Below are 20,313 nucleotides of genomic sequence, written 5' to 3' on the forward strand. Positions count from 1 at the left end.
CCTCCCTCCTCGCTGGCCCCGCCCCTCCTCCCTCGGGAGCGCGCACAGATCGGCGTCGGGAGCGCGCGGGAGGGGGAGGGGAGGGGAGGGGAGGGGGAGGCGCCGCATCCTCCTCCTCCTCCTCCTCCTCCTCCTCGGTCGGCGGTCCCTCAGTCCATCCTCCCTTCCTTCCTGGGCTGCTTCTCCGCCTCCTTCTGCTTCTGCTTTGCCTAAATAAGGGCGCCTCCTCCTCCTCCGCCGCCGCGGCTGCTCTCGGTCCCTCCATGGCGCCCCCCGCCAAGAAGAGGCCCCCGGGGCCCGGGGCCCCCGCAGGCAGCCGGCCCTAGAGGCCCCTCCGAGGAGGAGGAGAAGAGGACGAGGACCCCGAGGAAGCCCTGGGCCCCCCCCTGCTCTCCCTGCTGCTGGGGGCCTCGGGGGCCCCTCCATGGGCCCGGAGGATGCCGGTCCGCCGCGGGCACGTGGCCCCCCAGAACACCTTCCTCGACACCATCATCCGCAAGTTCGAGGGGCAGAGTAAGTCTTTGGGGACCCTGGGCGGAGCTCGGGCGGGGGATGAGGGGCGCCTTTGGGGGCAGGGTCCTCTCCGCTGCTCCTGGCTGCGATGGAGGAGTGTTGGGGGGAGGCCAGGGCTGCTTTGGGGGATCCCCCTTCTGCCCTCAGGGCCCGGCCCCCCATCCATCCATCCATCCATCCATCCATCCATCCATCCATCCATCCATCCATCTCTCCCTGCCCGCCTCTCCTGGGTCCGCTGGGTGTTGCGTAGCCTTGCCCAGACACAAAGGCTGGCCTCTGTCTCTCTCCTTGTGTGTGTGTGTGTGTGTGTTATACACAGAGGCAGAGTATATCCACACACACAGGCAATGTGTTTGCAGCCTGGCTGCTGCTGCTGCCCCCAGAGAAGGAGGAAGGGAGGAAGGGAGGCAGGCCTGGGGCTGGTGCCCATGATGCCAGCCAAGGAGAAGGGCTCCAGGCTCCCAGCCAAGAGGACAGGCCCGGCTCCTCCGGGGAGAGGAGACAAACAAGGCCCAGGAAGAGGAAGGAGAGGCTGCAGGGCATCAACGGTGGCCTTCCCTTGTGCCTGGCCTTCTCTGGGGGCCCAGGAGGGCTGCCCTTGGCTCCCAGAAGAGGCCCCTGGCAGCAGACCCCCTGGGAGCCCTCCCTGGCAGAAGGGGCCCCCAACCTCTGCTTATCAACAGCCTCCAAAGAAGGAGACCCACCGCCCTCCATTGAGGGAACATGGCCCACTCTCCAAAAGCCCTTCCTCTCAGGAGGCTCCTGCTAATCTTGAGGCGGAATCTCTTTTCCTATCCCTTGCCTCCATTGGGTCCATTCTCTGGAGCAGCAGAAAACAAGCTTGCCTCCTCCTCCATATGACCTCCCTTCATAGCACCTCTTCACTGTCCCTTTTCCTGGGTCAACATCCCCAGCTCCCTCAGTCTTTTCTCATAGGGCTTCATGCTTTCCATTTTGGTTGCTCTCCTCTGGAGATGCTCCGGAGAACTGCAACTGGGGAAGGTTGGCAGCAGCGGGGTTTGTGTGAAGGACCCCCCCCCCCCGTACTGCCACCCCCAGTCCAAGCCCACCCTCCGCTGGCAGAGGCCCCTTGCCAGGGCTGCCCCTGTCCTCCTCCGCAGTGGCTCTAGGGACGGGCACACTCTCTGGCCTCCTGGCAGCCTGTTCCTCAGCAGTTGGTCCAGCATCCTTCCTCTGGTGGGGGTCTCCCCCTCACTCAGCCCCATTTCCTCCAAGGAGTCTGTTGTGGGGGGCATGGCTGTTCCTCCAGCCCAGTTGCCCCTTACAGCCGCCCCACAGCCTCCTCCTCTCCCTGGGGGCCTCCAGGGGGTTCCCAGCCCTCTTTGGGGCAGCCAAGCGCCCCTCTGCTCCCGCTGCCGCTGCCGCTGCCAGGCCTAGGCCACAGTGGCCCTGGCCCTGGCTGCTCTAGCCACCATCCCTGTTGCTGCTGTCTTTCTTTCTTTCTTTCTTTCTTTCTTTCTTTCTTTCTTTCTTTCTTTCCAGGCCAAGGCAGACAGATTGGAAAGGATCCCAGAGAGTTTGCAAGGGATGGGGAGGGAGATAAGGGTGAAGGGGGTGACCGCGGAGGCGCCCGGCCCAAGTGCGGAAAGGTTAAACAGTTGAGGCCGGACTGTTTAGCCTTCTGGGCCGGAGCAGGGAGGCCCAGGAGAAGCAGCTCCTCCAAATATGCTGCTGCTGCTGCTGCTGCTGCTGCTGCTGCTGCTGGCAGCCGAGAAGGAGGAGAAAGCAGCGAGGGCAAGGGATCCACACAGCAGCCAGGGCTGGCAGGGAGCAGAAGATGCTGGCCTCAGCAAAAGGCAGCTGGGGGGCAAGGGGGGGCAGTGGGCGTTGGGATGGGGGCCAGGGGCAGCCCTGGGGGGAACTCTTCCGGAGAGAGGAGGGTCACAAGAAAGGATGGCAGGCCCAGAGGCCTCTTCTTCGCCCTTGAGCAGCCCTGTTCCCTGCGTGCCCCGCAAAGGAAGTTCACCGGAGCATGTGCAGAGTCAGGGCTCACTCCTCTCCCAACGGTCCCTGAAGCACCTCTTTTCCTAACTGGATCTGGGGGAGCAATGTGGGTGGTGGGACAGCAGTGGGGGCGCCCACAGAGGTAGAACTGGCACTCTGCTGACCACCATTGCCACATGGGGGGTCTCCTCCTGTGCCCCCTTCCCACGGCTGCCCCTGCCTCCCACCTGGGCTGCTAGTGCCATCTGTCCCTTGCTGTCCCAATTTGGCCCCCGCGCTCCAGCTCAGGGACCCCCCCAGGAAAGGGGAAGAGATGTCATCCTAACCACAAAGGAGGGCCAGGCAAAATGTAGGACCATCCTGAAATACAGAGGACATGTCCATGTAAAAGCTAAAAACATAAATGCAAAGTCGTTCCAAAAAGGGGACATTTTGGAATGTCCTCCTGGGCAGAAGGCTGAAAGAGAGGACATGTCCTAGGAAAGGAGGACGACTGGCCGTTCTTCTTGCAAGGCCTTGGTGGGAAAAGCCCTTGTTCTGGTGCCCAGACCCCTTCTGCAAGAGAGGAGTGCCCCCTGCCCCCTGTGCGGTTCTCTCCTGTTTGGTGTCAGTTAAGGGACCCAAGATCAGCCTGACAGATCCAGGCTCTTCTCCCCACAACCACCTCTTGCCAATGCAGTTGCCCCCCAGTCTCCCCAGGGAACACACTGGTCAGGAGGGGTCAGCTGAGGTTGGCTAGGTGGCATTTGGGAGGCCCCCTCTGCCCCTCTTTGTGCCCCCTCCAAGGCTGGCACAGAGCCAGGGTTGCTGTCAGCCGGCTGACCCCTCCCCACTTCATGCTCCCCCCCCCCCATTCTGCTGTGGGACCCTCAGCTGCAACATTATTTTTGAGACCGCTTGTGGCCTGGGGGTCCTTTGGGCCTCTTTGCCCAGGCAGTGCCATGTCAACAGGGGGGCATTGTTGGGGAGGGGGCAGAGTTTGGCACTGGAAGAGCCCTCTTCCCCCTCCTACTGTCTTTGCCACCAAAGGCCTCCTCCCAAGCCTTTGGGTCAGTGAGGAGGGCAAGCAGGGGCAAAGACCCTCTTCAGTGCAAGGGAGACCCTGCAGATCATTTGACTGGGACATTGAGGTGGCTTCCTTGGGGCCTGACCCCTCAGGGACTGGGGGAGTGTCACTCTGGGGTTGGGGTCATTTTTCCAAGAGGGGGGGTCTGGCTTGACTCCTTTCTGCTTCCTGGCTCTGGGGTCCTGCAGGACTGAGGGCCCTTGTTCCCCCTTTTCAGGGGAAATGGGAAAACTGGGGCAGAGAGGAAGGGGAACAGGGACCTGCCTTGGCAGAGATGAGGCTTGAACCCAGATCCATGTCCAGCTTCTTCACTCCTGGACAAGACTGGCTTGCTTGCCCACTTGGCCACCCGGCTGCGGCCTTCAGGGAGTTCCATTAATTGCCCTGGTGTTTAGGGAGCAGGAGGCCCCTCTGTGCCAGCGGGCATAATCTGGGTCACTTCAATGGCAGTTTAATTGGAGGAGAATTAGTCACAGGGGACAAGAGCCGTGCCCTGGATCCAGGAGATGGCATTCTCCCTCATCTCAGTTGGGAATGAGGGGGTGGGATCGTGAAACCAGGCCTGTGGGGTTTGTGGGCTGACTGGTTTCGGTGCACTCCATTGCTGCACATCTGGTGGGACAGACTGGGCCCAAAAAAAGCAGGTGGAAGAAGCCTCTTCTTTTTCTTCTTCCCAGCTAGTTTCAAAGATGCCCCTGGATTCCTTTATGTCTTTTGGGATTAAATGAGACTAAAACAGGTGGTCTTTTTGGCTCCCACTGCTGCTCAAGGAAAGGCCTTGGGTTCAGTTCCCATTAACCTTTAACCCATGGCCTCTCTTTCTAGGAAGGGTGCCTATCTTGCAAAGCCTTGGCTGCCCAGACTCCTTGGGCAGTGGGGCAGCTTCCTCCAAGCACGATGCCCGCCCAGTCTACCCCCAGAGCCCCCTGTCTGACCCCTCTCCTTTTCAACAGGCCGGAAGTTCATCATCGCCAATGCCCAGGTGGAGAACTGCGCCATCATCTACTGCAACGATGGCTTCTGTGAGTTGTGTGGCTACACGCGGGCAGAGGTCATGCAGCGGCCCTGCACCTGCGACTTCCTCCATGGACCCTGCACCCAGAAGAGTGCTGCGGTCCAGATTGCCCAGGCCCTGATGGGCTCCGAGGAGCGCAAGGTGGAGATCTCCTTCTATCGGAAAGATGGTGAGCACCTGACATCCGGCGATCAGTCAGTCCATCTTATGGGGGGGAGGGAGACCACCTGAGGGTGGTGGAGGGTGGGGTGCATGGGCACATCTCTCGGGTGGGCTTGGCTCCAGGTTGCAGCCGTACCACTTGCCTTGCTTATCTTGCCTCGTTGTCCTCAGTGGTAGTGATCCCCAGACTCCAGACCCACCCTTTGCAACATGAATTATGCCAATGTGCCATCCGCTCTGCCTTCTCCTCCAACATTATTTCAGGAGCTGGACTCCTGCTCTTGTGTCTCTTCCTCTCTGGGTTGAGAGCAGGCATCTCCTCTGCTCTCAGGACTTGGACCAGGTCAGTAGCCAAAGGGCTCTCATCCCTTCCAGGCCTTTGAAAAGGGGGAATGGCCGCGGCTGACCCTCCTCTGTGCCGCAGATGGTGGGGTCAGCCTGAATGTGGGAAGAGTCATGTGTGCTTTGTGGAAGGGGGTCTTCTGCTTCAACCTTTGCAGCGATGCAGTGGGAGCCCCCCACCTACTGCTGCATCTTAGAGATGGGTTGGGGGTTTCAGGCGGTGGGCAATGGGGAAGGAAGCAGATTCCTCCTTTCTGGGGGGACTGGGATGGAGATGGTGGTCACACGGAGCATCTGCACGGCCCAGAAGCCCACCTTTTGTGAGATGTTCCGCTGGCTCTTTAGTGTTGTCTCAGGCAGTAGAGACTCTGCTTGTTCAGGGGTGTGGATTTTGTTGATGCTGCTGCTGCTGCTGTTGTTGTCAACTTTATTCCCCCCCCCCCGGCTTCCCCCTCAGAATGGATGTCTCTGGGGATGCCATTAAGCATGGCAGGGACTCACAAATCAAAGCAAACATCACAGTGCAAACATACGCAAGGGCAACATTAAAATGGACCTAAACCCTCAGCAATGTTGAAAACAGTTTAAAAAGAGGCCATTAAAATAATTTAAAGTGCCTTTAATAGAGTGAAAAACAGCACAATTGAAAGCAACGCTGCACTCTGTCCAAAGCCCTTTCTTTAAAAGCAAAATAAAAATGTTTCTGAAGGAAAGGCGCCAAAGAGGGAGCCGGCCTGGTCTCTCTTGGCAGGGAGTCCAGAGGCTGGGAGCCACCGCCAAAAAGACCCCCCCACACTCAGTGGGACCCTCCCAGCCGCCCCCTTTCTCTGCTCCCTTTTCTCTTTTTAAGGGAATGGGGTTTGGAGGGGGAAATCCATCGCAGTTCAGCCTGCCAGGCTTTGGTCAGTGCCGGCCGGAGGAGGCCCATTGGAAGGGTTGCTTGGGTTTACCTACCTCTTGGCTCACAACTGTTCATTCGGGGGGGGGGGTCTCCTCCAGTTGGGATAAATAAGTCGGATTCCATCAGACTGTTTTGTATTATGTGTTCTGGAAATTTGATTGGTTAATCTTGGGTGCATTATTTGGTGGTATGTTGGATACAGGTATACATATGTTTTCTTGTTGTTCTGTGCCTCCAAGTCATTCTTAAGCTATGGCAACCCTAAGGCAGATCTATCGTGGGTTTTCTTTTGGCAGAATTTGCCCATCGGGTGTTTTCTTGCCATGTTTCTTCAGAATGAGTTTGCCTTGCTATCCGCTCTGAGGCTGAGAGAGTGTGACTTGGCCAAGGGCTCTCAGTGGGTTTTTATGCTTGAGTGGGGATTTGAACCCAGGTCTCCAGAGTCCAGAGAGCCATAGTCCAACACTGAAAGGGCTGCGTCCTGCTGGTCCTTGATATTTATATTTTAAATATTAAGAGATAAAAAGAAAAAGGTTTCTTTTCTGCACCGTCGATCAAGTTGCTAAAATGGTTGGAGCTTGTTGTTATTGTTTTTTATCTCGCTTTAGCAATTAGTTTTATTATAACGGCATAATGTGAAAATTAACATTGCATTATTAATAGTTTCATAATGCCCTACCTCTTTCTCTAAATATGTTTGTCTGGCCAGCAAAGCTCTTCAGAGCCAATTAAAAGGTGGGTTCAAAAGAGATGAACAGGGTCTTAAAAGAGGGGTGGGCTGCATTGGGTGGGCACTGAGGCCCAGGATTCCCACTCTGCCCACTTTTCCGTCCCAGGCGGGCAGAATGGCTCAGCGGAGGAGCGTGGAATTCTGGGTGCTTCACTTGGCAGGTGTTGCCCCTCTCACCCCCTTTGCCCTCTTCAACAGACTTTCACACTGAGCAGAAAGAAGGCAGGAGAGGCATGGAAGAAAGTGTAGTTGGGGCACTGGACCCCTTGCAAAAATTTTGTGTGAATTAAGTGGGGATGATGGGGGTGGGAATACTTGTCTGATTGTGAAGGGAGAGGGATGGTTGCGGAGAGGCATCCAGAGCCAAAGCTCACCCACCCCAAATCCAGAAACCCCCCCCCCCGGTAGGCAGAATCCATCAATGTTGCCCATCAACCGGTTTATTTCTCCCTCGCCTTTCCCCCACTTTCCCACCACTTTCCCACCAGGAGGGTCCGCCATGGATCTCTGTGCCCAATCTGAGTCCTGGGGATGGAGGTCTCTGCTGGAGTGCTGCCCCCCATCCATCCACCTTTAATGCCATTGCTCAGCATCACCAGGTCACCTGCCTTGGTTTCCTCTGAGCCCCAAATTGGTCCCAAATGGAGTTGGCTTTGCTGCCAGCTGCTCTGGTGCGGTTGGTTTAAAAAAGGTTGAGGAAACAGAAACTCCTCCGTTCTTTCTGGGAAATGGATCCCTGGCAGGGCTGGACTGAGTCCCAGCCTTCCTTGCTTCCTTCCTTCCCTCCCTCCCTCCCTCCCTCCCTCCCTCTTTTTGCTTCCTTGGCTTTTGATTCAACACAAGCAGTTGTGAGTGTGACCCCAGAGGGCCAGCAGACCCCCAACGCCATCATCTTCCAGAGCAGTGGGGCAGGCTGTTATGGACCTCCAGGCCCCATCATCCGTCTGGGACCAGCAAGAGTCCCAAGCTGAGGACATAGAGGATTAGGGGCCTGTTCTTGCCTCAGAGCCAATCCCTCCCAACTGCCACAGTGCAGAAAAAGAAGGGAGGGAAGAGAGGCTTCCTTGAGATGGTGAAGAGATAAATGGCCTGGGGCTTCTTTGTGATACTTTTTTAAAAGGGAACAGGATTCCTGGGACTTCTTGGCCGGCGGCCAGAGCCTGTCCTCTGGAGTGCGATGAGTCTTTCCTAGCAAGGGAAGAAGAGAAAATATTTCAGATTCTTGGGCGCCATCACAAGCGCCGGGGGCCAGGAGCGCATGTTTTGCATGCTCAAGGGTCTCAATCTCACGCTTAAGGGTGGCATTGAGGGCTTCCTTCTTGCTCTGGGGCCAGAGGGGTCTGGGGGGGTGGATGGGGTAGAGACAGGTTCAAAAAAGGGCCCTTCCATCCCTCTTTCTTTGCCCAAATCCTGGGAGAGACCCGTGCCACTTGGACCCATGCCCTCGCTGCCAGTGGGGCAGAGCATCTTTGAGTTTGGAGGGTGCATGCATTTATTTCCTTAAAAGCTCCCTCCTCTGTTGTGCGGTCTCAGGCCAGCGTGCAAATAACAACAATTTTAAAGCATTCCACATTTGGAATAATAATAATAACAATATGAAATAATAATTTCATCAGATTGAAGAGCCATGTTCTTAAACAATTCAACAAGTTAAGACAGTTCCAAAGATTAAGACGGCCTGAACGGTGCGCATGTGCGCTTCAGGGTGCAGCGGGGGAGAAGTAAATTAGGCCTCAAAGGCTTTTAAAATAAAAACGATGTTTTGACTTGGCACAGCAAAGAAGCCAGTGTTGGCGCCAATTGGACCGTGTGCCGCAAGGGACCGGGGCGTGTCCTGGCACATCCGCTTCTATTATGGTGCAGAGAGGCCTGGCGCGGGGCAGTGAGCGAGGGTCCGGGCAGGGCTTCGGTCCCTTGGGCGGCGGGTGCCACCTTCTGCCCAGTGCAATTGGGGGCAATTAGGTGGGAGCCACTGGGACCCTTTGGTACTGTTTTATTCGGACCCCAGGATGGGATGGGTGCCAGGACCCCTTTGGTCAGACTGGCCCCCTCCACCTTCTGGCGCTAATGTTTTGGCAGTCCCTGTGGAGACCGAGTGAAACTGCCCCCTGGGACCCTGCCAGCATGGTGCTCCTGGAAAGCGGGCTGCCAGGAGATTTATGGTTATTTGTGCCTGCGTGAAGGCTGGCATCCATCAGGGGCAGACAGGGCCCTCGAGTTAAGAGGCCTGGAGGTGGGCGGGCATGTCGCTCTGTAACTCAATGCCACCCTGGCATGCCGTGGTTGGCATGCGGCGAAACGTGCGCTTCCGTGGGATGGCTGGTGCCAAGGGTTTACGTCTTGCACGGGCACTGAGCCTCCGATCTACCTGGGTTACAAATAACAGCACTTTGTAGGCCCTGCAGATGTCTGGATGCCACGTGCCAGTTTGGGAGAAAGGCAGGATATACATCCAGTAATTCATTCATTCATTCCTAAACAGGTGTACATCTAATCCGTAATGTCAAAAGGTGATTTCAAGTCAAGAACCATCTCAGCGGCTGATAACAGAAGCATGCAAGAAAAAAACACGTTACAACATACATTAAAAGGGCAGAAAGGGACTGAGCAAAGTTGGGGAGAGGTCAGTAGATATAGCAGTGACCCTTTGGCAAAGAATGCACACAACCAATAATGAAACGAGTTCGGTGATAAGATGGCATCTTTTTAAGCATGTAAAGGAACGGGCGTGATTGTTGTTGTTAACTGCCACTTGGAGAGATAACCCGGTTTGGCACCCTTTTTCAGCATCCTGGCTCAAGGCTATGGAATTCTGGGAGTTGGAGTTTGTTGTGGGGTCCAGAGCGGAGCTTCCTTCAACACCACATTTCAAATGAATATTTTCTTTCTGTCCACTTTCTTCGCTGCCCGGCTTTCACAACCCTACATAGAAATGGGAGGTAAAATGGCATGGGCAATCCTAATCTTTGGTATTCGGGATCTTGCCAAGGTCCTTCCTAGCTGCCCTTCCAGGTCCTAGTCTTCTTCTGATTTCTTGACTGCGATTTCTGGTCTGATTAACATTTTTGCATGTTTTTAATTGTATTGTTACTTTAAACTGCGAGCCACTTTGAGTCCCAATTTTGGGGGGAAAGTGGGATGATGATGATGGTGGTGGTGGTGGTGATGATGATGATGATGATGATACAGTCAGCCCTCCATATCCACGGATTGTTTATCCAGTGCTTCAAGCATCTACAGTTTTAGAATATACAAGTCCCAAAAAGCAAACCTTCATTTTGCCGTAAGGGATCCCATTTTACTATGCCATTGTATTTAATGGAAGTTGGAATATCTATGGATTTTGTTATCCATGGCGGGGCCCTGGAACCAAACCCCAGTGGATACTAAGGGCTCACTATACTAGTTGTAGTAGTAACAGCAACTGCTACTAGTAGTAGTATTGAGCCAAGGTATGGAAAAAGTTGAATTCATTCCTTGTCTTCATCGTCCGCTTTAAAATTGCGTTTATCTTCTGGGGTCGTTATTTTTGTTTCCTTAATGTTCAGCTGTAAACCTGCCTTGGCATTTTGTGCTTTGATTTCCTGCAGGAATCGCGCCAAGTCTTTGCATGGTGCCATCTGCGCACCTGACATTGTTGATGCTCCTTCCTCCTTGGGTGATAAATGTACATTAATCCATGTAGTCCAAAATCTGTATAGTGTCTATAAATCAAAGTCTATAGGGGACAAACAGAAGATTAATGAGGAAAGTTGACTTGTGAAATAATCAGAAAGGAAATATTTTTTTTTTGGGGGGGGGGGGTTGGGGTTCCATGAATGCTGTGTTCTAGAGGAGTTTATTCCTGACGTTTCTCCAGCATCTGTGGCTTTGGCATCTTCAGAGAAACCTTTAACTTCACATTAGAAAGGAAGTAAGGAAACACCCAAAAGGGGAAGCAGCTTGCCATCAAAATAACTGTAACTAAAAGACACTCAGATGTAGTCAGTAGCGATAAAAGTATCACCCCTGAATTTATAACCTTTCTGTTTCTTGGGTCTGGGACCCTCGCAAGGGACAGGGCCGGGGGTCCACCCCAAGAGCTCCTGCCAGCAAAGCTTCGTTGGGAATCATCTCTTGGGATTGCCAGTATTTGTTTTAGTTTATACCTGGCCTTTGCCCATAATGCTGGGACTCAAGGCAGCTCATGCGATGAAAGGAAACACGAGTTAAACAAACATGTCCCTGGAAGCGCACCGGAAGAAGTGGTGCTTAGAATGACATTAAAGTGTAAAAGAAAACCCACCTGAAATGCCAACCTGCTTGTAGCTGCGGTGGGCGCGGGGGTCTCAGGGGATCAGGTCTCTATAGGGCTGCCAAAAACCAAAGCCAAGCCCAGCTGTGGCTGTAAGTCCCCTTCCAGTTTGGGGGGAGAGGGGACATTTTCTAGCCGTGGGTCTGGCTTTGCACCTTCTTTGAAAGGCAGCAAGTTGCTGGTCCTGTGGGAAAAGGCTCATCCTGGGGAGTCTGGAGGGGGGCTGAGACCCACCCCTTGTAGGGGGGGCCTCCATGCCGCCTTGGGGCCACGCTTTGCCATTTAGGAAGTTTGTTGTTGTTGTTGGGTGCATTCAAGTCCTTTCCCAACTTATGGAGACCCTAAGTCGACTCTGTTCTGGACTTAGCAAGTTTTGTTAAGATGAGGTTTTCCTATGGCCTTCCCCTGAGGAGGCTGAGAGAGTGTGACTTGCCCAGGGTCATCCAGTGGTTTCCATGGCCAAGCTGGGAATCGAACTCTGGTCTCTATAATCATGGTCCAACACTCAACACAATCTGCTGCTCCATGGTGGCTCTCAGTTCGGAAGCACCAGCTGAAACATGTCTACCTCATAAGAGTGGCATGTATCTGGGTGGAACAAGGTGGGGCACATTGATGGTCTGGAGAATTTGGGTTTGACTGCAGAGTCTCCTCTCTTTCCTTCAGAAAGGGCAAGGAGGGAGGGAGCCTGGGTCTACAAGGGGCAACGGATGTGTGGAAGGGTTTGAGGGGCACAAATAGCCAGTGGTCAGTGGCCAGCGGCGGTGGCATTCGCTTTGCAAAGCCAATATGTTGTGACCCAAAGAACCATTATCTCCAGCATGAATGGTGGGTGGGTAGATGTCAAGAAAAAATGATCTTGGCACACCTTAGCAAGAACTAGTTTTCTTGATGTGCTGTGGAAGGAGATGGTCTCTCTTTGGTTGGCGATTTTTAATCAAAGGATGGATGGCTGTCTCTTTGTAAGAGCATAGGAAAGGGATCCCAAGGCAGGTTGAGGTTGAGCTAGATGACCCTTGGGATCCCTTTCCGTTTCAGGAATGGCATATCCTCCCGTGGTTGAGCCTGCATCCCTCTCCTTCCCCTTTTGGTTTTAGGTTCGGACCATGAGGCCCCTCGTTCTTTGCAGAGCAAATACCCAAAGGGACCCCAGGGTCAGAGCGTGGGCCAAAAGCAGCCCTGGCTTGGCAAGAGGTGAGCTGTTCAGGCCCATGGTTTTCTCCCCACATGGCATTGTGTGGGGAGGCTGCCACTTTGTGCCCTCCAGGCTGCGCTGGAGTGAAAATGGGGTCAGAGGAGAAAGTGGGTCATCTCTTGCCCCCCCCCCCATGTCCCTGAAGCTCTGTCTCCTCCTCACCCGAAAAGAATCATCATAGGATCATAGAGTTGGAAGGGAACCCCAAGGGCAATCTAGTCCAGCCCCAGGCAATGATAGGAGCAATCCACAGCAAAACTACCCCAGCAGGTGGCCATAGTCTGCTCAAAATGGAGGATAGTCCATCACTGTTTGAGGGGTCCATCCTTTTTACTCGGAGGAAATTCCAGCTAGAATCTTCTCCTAGAACAATACAGTCTCTGAGTCGGAAAGAACCTCAAGGGCCATCTGGAGTCTAGGCCAGTGGTTCTCAAACTTTGGCCCTCCAGATGTTTTGGACTTCAGCTCCCACAATTCCTGACTGTTGGCCAAGCTGGCTGGGGCTTCTGGGAGTTGAGGTCCAAAATACCTGGAGGACCAACGTTTGGGAAACCAACCCCTGCACTGCAGAAACCCACAGCTCACGGATTCAAGACAGATGGCTATCCGGCCTCGGTCCAAAGGCCTCCCAAGAGTCCAAAGGCCACCCTCAAGGCAAGCAGCGTTTTCCACTTGTTGAACAGTTCTTACCCTCAAAATGTTATCCCAACTATTTCATCAAGTTTCCTTCTTTGTGGTTTGAACCCATTGATGTTTGGGTCCTACACTTTGGAGAAGCAGGAGACAAGTTTGCTCCATCCTCTGCAACAGCAGCCCTGCAAATATTTGGAGACAGCTCCCCATGCCTTCTCCCCGCATAGTATAGGGCTGCCTCTGGCCTCCACACACACACACACACACACACACACACACACCTCATAGTCTGGCTATTACAGTCCAAACTGTGGTCCTTGTGCTGGGTCCAAAGGGAATGGGTTCTGCCCTAGGACCCCTTTCCACACCCAGCCATTCAGGGGTCCTGCCTCCCCACTAAACCAGACTCAGCAAAGGTCAGTGCTGGACAATTGAAAGACTGGAGGGGGGCTGCTGGCGTGGAAGCAGCAAATGTGCTTTTGGGGGGCTGGTGGTGGTCAGTCAAGACAGAGGAGGGGATGGAGAGTTTGAGCCCCACATTTTCCTTCTGCAAAACAACGTCCAGCTCCCAAAATCGTGTTTCTTGGGGAGAGCAGGGGAGATGTGTGTGGGGAGGGATCCCCTTTTCCTCTCACTCGGCTGGGGATCAGGGGCCAATCTCTGCTTGCAAACATCTTGGGTTCTGCTGCCGAAAAATGTTTCCAGGTTTTCTCGTCCATGGGCAGGGATGTCTTTGGGGTTTCTTTTTTGGTCTCTGTTCCACTTTTTGCATTAAAGACATGTAAGTCATGCCTCATTTGCATGCTGATCGTTTGCAGATTGACACGTACATGGAGAGGTGTAGCAGTCGTAACGGGTTCTTTCTCTCTCTCTCTGTGTTTCACTTTTTAAAAAGATTGCACCTCACTCTGGTTTAGCAATCTCTCTCTCTCTCTCTCTCTCTCTCTCTCTCTCTCTCTCTCTCTCTCGGTTACTCTTTTGGAAACCGAGGCACATCATGCAAGACTTCAGCATCCCAGCAATTCCCAAATGCGCAGTCTTAAGACTGTTTGGACTCATATAGGGAAAATATGATCTTTCGAATAGTCTGAACCTACACTTCTTGATCCTCTCATCTTTGTGTCTTCCTGGATGGCAGAAGGGGGTCAGGCTGGATGCCTTTGTGGACTCTTCCAACTCTAGGATGCTGTGATTCTAAGCTGCATTTGGTGTTGTTGTGTTTCGTCCTCAAGTTGACTTTCTTAAGGTGACCCCATGAATGGAAAGACCTTCAAGAGATTCTTGTTATCAGCTGCCCTGCTCAGGTCTTGCAAACTCAGGGCAGCAGAGTTCAGGGCTGGTTTGCTCTTGGACCCATTGATTTGTCTTTTGGGCCGTCCACAGAACTCTCCCCCAGCACCACATTTCTCTTCCTTTTCAGGGGCTTCATGGACTAGCACTTTGAACTGTGCCCTGCAGAAAGAACAGGCGATCCCTCCTCATGGAAGGGACAGGAGCAGCTAGGAAAGGGGTCTGTTGTGTCCCCCCTCCCCTTTTCTCCCCTTGTCCCCCGCCTGTCCCTGAGGGGAGGAGTCCTTGGGGGCCAGAAAGGGTGGCACCAGGCCAGGTGGGCCTCCAGCGCCTGCCTCCCCTTCCCCTGGGGCCTGGCGCGTGCCAGGTGGCTCTTCTCCCCTGCGGCATCTGCCTCCGGCTCACGTCAGCAGCCCAGTTCCGGCGAAGGAAAGCCAGCCGTGTAAACACAGGCAGCTCCCAGCTGCAGCCCCACCAGACACCTCTTCCCTCCGCCACATCCATTGCAAGCCTGTCCCCTCCCCACATTCCCACATCCCCACATGAGCAGGCAGACATGCATGCATGCACACTGGACACCATGTAGGCACCCATGCACAGTCTGCAGAGAAGGAGGGTGGGGGTCCTTCTTGCGTCTGCCTGCCCCCTCCCTCCCGGTTGCCTCCTTGGAGGGCTGAGCCATGATCATTTCCAGAAGCGTCACGTGAGAAGATGGCAGAGAAGGAGGAAGGGAAGGAGCCGGGAGAGGCCAAGGGCAGCCAAAGGCAAAGCCTCCGCTTCCTCCTCTTCCTCTTGGGGGGACCATGTATGAGGGACCCCTCTCCTCCCCAGGTTCAGGCTTCTCTCCCCAAACCCTTCATCCTCAGATGCTTCTTCTTCAGCACCATCGGCTCCGCTACCTCTGCCAAAAGATGACCATCTTGAATTTATACTCCTTGCTTGCTCTGAAGAGTCCCAGCCAAGAGGAGACCCAAAGACCTGGGCCTCAGCAGCCCCCACCCCACACTTCTGGCCTGCAAGGGGCTCCTACATTTGGAGCCCTGGTGGCGCAGTGGTTAAATGCCTGTACTGCAGCCATTCACTCAAAACCACAAGGTTGCGAGTTCAAGACCAGCAAAAGGGCCCAAGCTCGACTCAGGCTTGCATCCTTCCGAGGTCGCTGAAATGAGTACCCAGACTGTTGGGGGCAAATTAGCTTGCTTGCTAATTAGCTTACTTGCTGTTCACCGCTATGATCTTTGGAATAGCGGTATATAAATAAAACAAATTATTATTATTATTACACTCCAAGAAGAGAGGCTCCTGTGCCTGTTTTCCACCTGTTGAGCAGCCACAAAGGTCTGGGGCGTCTGCCAAGATGCACTGGATCCCCCTCCTCAGTCCAGACATGGGGGGTGTCTCAGAAAGAGGGAAGGTTGCGGAGGGAGCCCCAAGAGCAAGTCCTGGAATGGGGGGGCATCCATGCCTTGCCTCTGGGTTTGCCCCACTTCCTTCTCCTCCTCCTTTGCTTAAGGCTGAAGAAGGTAGGCCAGACTCCTTTCTTGCCTCCTCCAAGGAGAGCATCTGCTTCTTGGTTCCTGCACAGCGCCAGAAGGCACCAGAACCGAGCCCAAAGACAGACAGACAAGTCAGAGAAACAGACAGACGCTTGCTGGGCCCCTTCCTTGCACCCTGCCTGCTCCCCCCCCCCCCCCACATCTGTTTCCCATCTTTCTAGCTGTGCAATCGGCAGCGCATGGAGGGGGAGCACTTTGCCAGGGCGCACAAGGCCTCTCTGGGTGTGTTGTGTGCGTCTTTGTCTGCCTGGAAGCCTCCCGTGTTCCTTTGTTTCTTCCTTATCGCAGCCGCCGAGGCCATTATCTCCCACTGTGGCATTCAGCCCTGGCTGCAGGTTGCCAAACCACAGAGCCAGAGCCGGGCAGAAACACTTCCATTAACTTGTTAAATGCATCCAGAGTGCTTTAAAAGCTTTCCTCAAACCAAGAAGTAACACTTCCAAGGTGCGAGGAGAGCACTCTGACACGCAAGGCCCTTGCGGGGGGGGGGGGGGCATGCCAAATCTGAAAGGCCCCTCGATCTGGATGCATTCCCCTTGGAGAAGAAGGGGCTCCTTCCTGCCAGGTCCCTGCAAAGCCAGGGCTGAGGGTCCAAATGGCTCCTCCGTCCATCTCTGGCCTCCGGCCGCCAATCTCAGCAGCTGAAGGTGATGCACAAGGAAAGCAAGCCTGACGGTGCATTAAAGCATCACTTTAAAAAAGAAATCCATACAGAAATCCCATTAGAGTGAAAACGGAAGAGACTTGGCTAAAAAAAGGCAAGGCAGCCGGGCCGACCTTTCCCTCCTCTGCCGAAAGTGACCTGGTTAAGAAGCCAAAATGAAAAATTAAGATTCAATCAAAGGCGCCCTCTCTCTCTCGTTCTCTCTCTCTCTCTCTCAGTGTGTGTGTGTGTGTGTCCGTGTGTCCGTGTGTCCTCTGTGGCTTCTCCGGCTTTTGGCTTGCTGGCAAAGGGGATAATTGGGAGCCGATGGAGAGGCGGATGGGGGGAAGACATGGGAACAGCGGGAGGCAGGCCATCCCAAGGCAGCCGTGCAAATGGGGGCCACGTGGGGACCGGGCTGTCTTGCCCTGGCCTTGGGTGCCGCCGTGCCAGGGGTGCCAGGGGCGCTGGGGGGCTTCACTTTCCCCCACGGCTGACCCTCTCCTCCCAGTGCTGCAAAATGGAGAAAACCACTTAGTCTTTGCTTTTAGAAATGAATCAGGCCCCTGGATCCGGACTCATTGCTGTAGATCCAAAGGGAAGACCCCTCCAGCCCCTCATCTGTTTGGCCCCTGTGCCCTTCTTGGCAATTGCTAAATGTGGGCTTGCCCCTTTTGGGTTTCTTCCTCTGCCAAGGCCTCCCCCCTCCAAAAGCCCCCACCGACACCCCTGTGAGGGAGAGCGTGCTGGTTCCCATTCTGCAGGTAGGAAGAGGGTCTGGGAGGCGGCAAGGGTCTGGTCTTGGCAGTGGATGGTCCAGGCCTTGGAGGTAGAGAGGAACTGCTGGACCTCTGACCCTTTCCCTCCACCACTCCCTTCTCTTTCTGTGTCATGTCTTTTTAGATTGCAAGCCTGACGGCAGGGAACCGTCTGACTAAAAAGATTGTATGTACAGCGCTGTGTAAATTTACAGCGCTTCATAAATAAAGGTTAATAATGATAATAATAATAAGGATGGGTCTTTGGGGGTTTGGCTGCGATAGGTCTGCCAAGCTTCTCACTGTCCGGACGGCTGGGAAAAGGGGGTCGCTGGACCCCTCCTCTCGAAGTCCCTTCCTGAATCTGGCCTGGTGTTTCCCTTGTCCTCCACACTTTGTGTAAAACTGAGGACTAATAAATGTTTTACTTGCCTGATGTAGCCTGGGATCAGGGTCCACTTTTTTGCTCCATCTGTCTTTCCCCAAATACTTCTCTAGGCAACTGTAGGTCCTCCAGCAGGACTCTGTGGTCAGTTTCTGTCAGGTGCTGACCACAGAGTTGCAGTGGAGGACCTGGAGATTCCTAGAGGGGTCTTCTCTTTGGTAAAAAGATAACACTTGTTATATGTATTTTGTAGACTGTACGCCACTGGCAGGTTTTATATTGTTATTGATTTGATTATTTGTATGTACAGCGCTGTGTACATTTACAGCGCTATAGAAATAAACAACAACAACAACAACAATCATAATATGTAATAATATCTAATAATAATAGTGGGCTTTTTATTATTTGTGTTTTTTCCACATTTCCTCCGAGATCCTTCCCCCCGACTCCATCCAATGCAAAGGGAATGTTATGTTAACAATATTGAAACAGTTTAAAGCAAACACTGAAACAAGATAAAAAGCAGAAACTACAGTAAAGTATAAAACAGTACTTCATGCTCTTAGAAGCCCTTTCCTTAAAGATCTTCAGTTCTGGAAACCTCAAGTTTTTTCAGGTTTAGAACAAAAAAGGTCTTGCCTCCGGATGGATGGAAAGAAGGAGAGCAAAACAGAGGCTGGATGGCCATCTGAATGGGGATGTTTTGATTGGGAGTTCCTGCATGGCAAAATGGGGTTGGACTGGATCGGGGCCCTTCTTGGGGTCTCTTCCAACTCTAGGATTCAATGATTCCATGAAAGAAGGGCCACCTGGGGAGGGGCTTCCAGGGCCTGGGGCCACCACCCAGAATGCCTTGCTACTCTGGCACTCCTCCCAGTCTTGGTGGGACTGACATGGGGGCTCCCCTGAGGGTCTCGGTGTCTGGGGGAGGGTCTCGAAGGGTCTTGCAGAGGAGGAGGGGCATGCTCTGCCAGACAGCCTGGACCTGACCCATCCAGGGCTTTATAGGTCACCACCAGTGCTTTGAATCGTGCCAGACGACTCTTGCGAGGAGGAGGCCGCCTGTCCCTGCGCTTGGCAGCCCCAGTTAACACTTGTTCCTTGTTAACACAGCTAACAAGGTTCAGGGCTGGAAGTCGTTTTGCTCAGAAAAGGAGCGTTGTGGTTTTCCTTCATTTATGGCTTGAGCGTCAGTGCCATTCCTGCCCAGAATAGCTCCCACGTGGGACCAAAGGGGCCCTGGTCCTGGAGTGGCTCCAAGGCCCCAAACGCAGGCAGCTGGTCAGCAGGGAGAGATGGGGGGCTGACCTCAAGACCCTCTTGTCCTGGTCAAGGGCTGCTCGGTGTGGCTGGAGGCCGAAGGAAGGGCTGTCTGGGTCTGGAGTGGTTGAGCCCTCTCTATGTGTGTTTGTTTGTGTGCGCATGCATATGTATGAATGCATGTGTGCGCATGGGGGGCAGGGGAGCCCTGCTCTGCGCCTGTTGGTGGGCCTGGCCGCCTCTGCAGCCTCCAGGCCTGGCAAGGCCCCTCTGCTCGGCCACGGCTTCGTTCCACGCCCGGCTGGCTCCTTCTGGCTGGTGCCAGAGACGACGCCGATGCGGCCAGTTGCCTCCATCCATGCTTCCTCCTTGGGGCCTTTCCAGGCAGCGGCAGCCTGACAGCTGCGGCGGCGGCTGCTTTGTGTCTCCGGAGGGAGGGAGGCGGAGGGTCTGGGCCGCCTCAACAGAGACCAGGAGGAGGGTATTTTGGGACAGGGACCAGCAGCAGGAAGACCCCAATCCCTGGAGAGATGACAGCTCCCTCAGCCACATGTCTTTCCCCAGGCAGACGCTCCTATGCCACAACATGGCTGCCAGGATTGGGCCTCTGTGTGTGTTTCATGACTGTCCATGCAAGAGGGCCCCACATCTTGGAAGGGTCAGTGGTCCACAGACAAAAGGCCGGAGGGGAATCTGAGGCTCTTGAGGGGTCCATGGTTTCCCCCTCCATCCAAAGCGCCTCCTTTTTACCTCTGAGCCTGGTGGCCTCGGATATGCACCACAAGGAGAGGGTCACAGTGCCAAATGGAGCCACTGACCAGCAGGTGATGCTGGTGGGATGCCAGTTGGCTGCTCCGGCGCTGGAGGCTCTTTCAGTTGGCATTGCTTGGGGGATCTTTAAAAGGAGCTTCATCTCAGCTATTTCAGGGCTCCTCCAATTGGGGAAATGGGTCAGGAGGTCACCTGAGGTCGCCATATTTGTTGTCATACTTCTTGGGTTAAAAAACAAATCCAAATCATGTTTCTTTTGCATAATCATACAGTTGGAAGTGTTCCTAATGGTCATGTAGTCCAACCCCTGCCATGCACAAATCCACAGCTAAAACATTCCTGGAAGATTGCCAGCTAACCTCTTTCTGCATATCTTCAGTGTTAGAGAATCCACCAGCCTCTGTGGGAATCTTGACATGTGAATCCTAGGGGATCGACAGATGGGCAGCTCCATGCCGCCTGTCTTTGCCCCGAGTCGGTGTTGCAGCAGCCGCAGACTGCAGCACTGATGCACTGCCTAGAGCGGCTTCTTTTTTGCGGCATCGCAAATAGGAAAGGGCGCCACCATAATGCCCCTTCCTACCAGCAACGTCTGGACGCTGCACAGGGCTTGTGTCATCATGGCGGCCCCCATGTGGACAGGAGGGCCATAGACTCATGGAAGAGACCCCAAGGGCCACCAGTCGAGCCCCATTCTGCCAGTCAAAGCATCCCCATTGAGAGATGGCCATCCAGCCTCTGTTTAAAGACCTCCAGGGAAGGAGACTCCTCCAAAATCTCCAAAGCAGCCTCTTCCACTGTCGAACAGCCCTTACTCTCAGGAGGTTC

General features: G+C 54.1%; 1 protein-coding gene across 1 annotated transcript in view; it reads left to right on the forward strand.

The window, feature by feature from the left end:
• Positions 1–377: 377 nt before the first annotated feature.
• Positions 378–20,313, forward strand: part of KCNH2 (potassium voltage-gated channel subfamily H member 2) — an 84,622-nt gene continuing 64,686 nt past the window's right edge. The window contains exons 1-2 of the mRNA XM_089533971.1: positions 378–513; positions 4,501–4,731. Of these exons, the coding sequence (XP_089390097.1) occupies positions 438–513; positions 4,501–4,731 (307 nt within the window). The 5' untranslated portion in view covers positions 378–437. The remainder of the gene's footprint in view (positions 514–4,500; positions 4,732–20,313) is intronic.

This window comes from Sceloporus occidentalis, unplaced genomic scaffold (genome assembly GCF_023333645.1).
Source record: "Sceloporus occidentalis isolate IW3139 unplaced genomic scaffold, rSceOcc1.0.p SCAF_7, whole genome shotgun sequence".
Classification (NCBI taxonomy): Eukaryota; Metazoa; Chordata; class Lepidosauria; order Squamata; family Phrynosomatidae; genus Sceloporus; species Sceloporus occidentalis.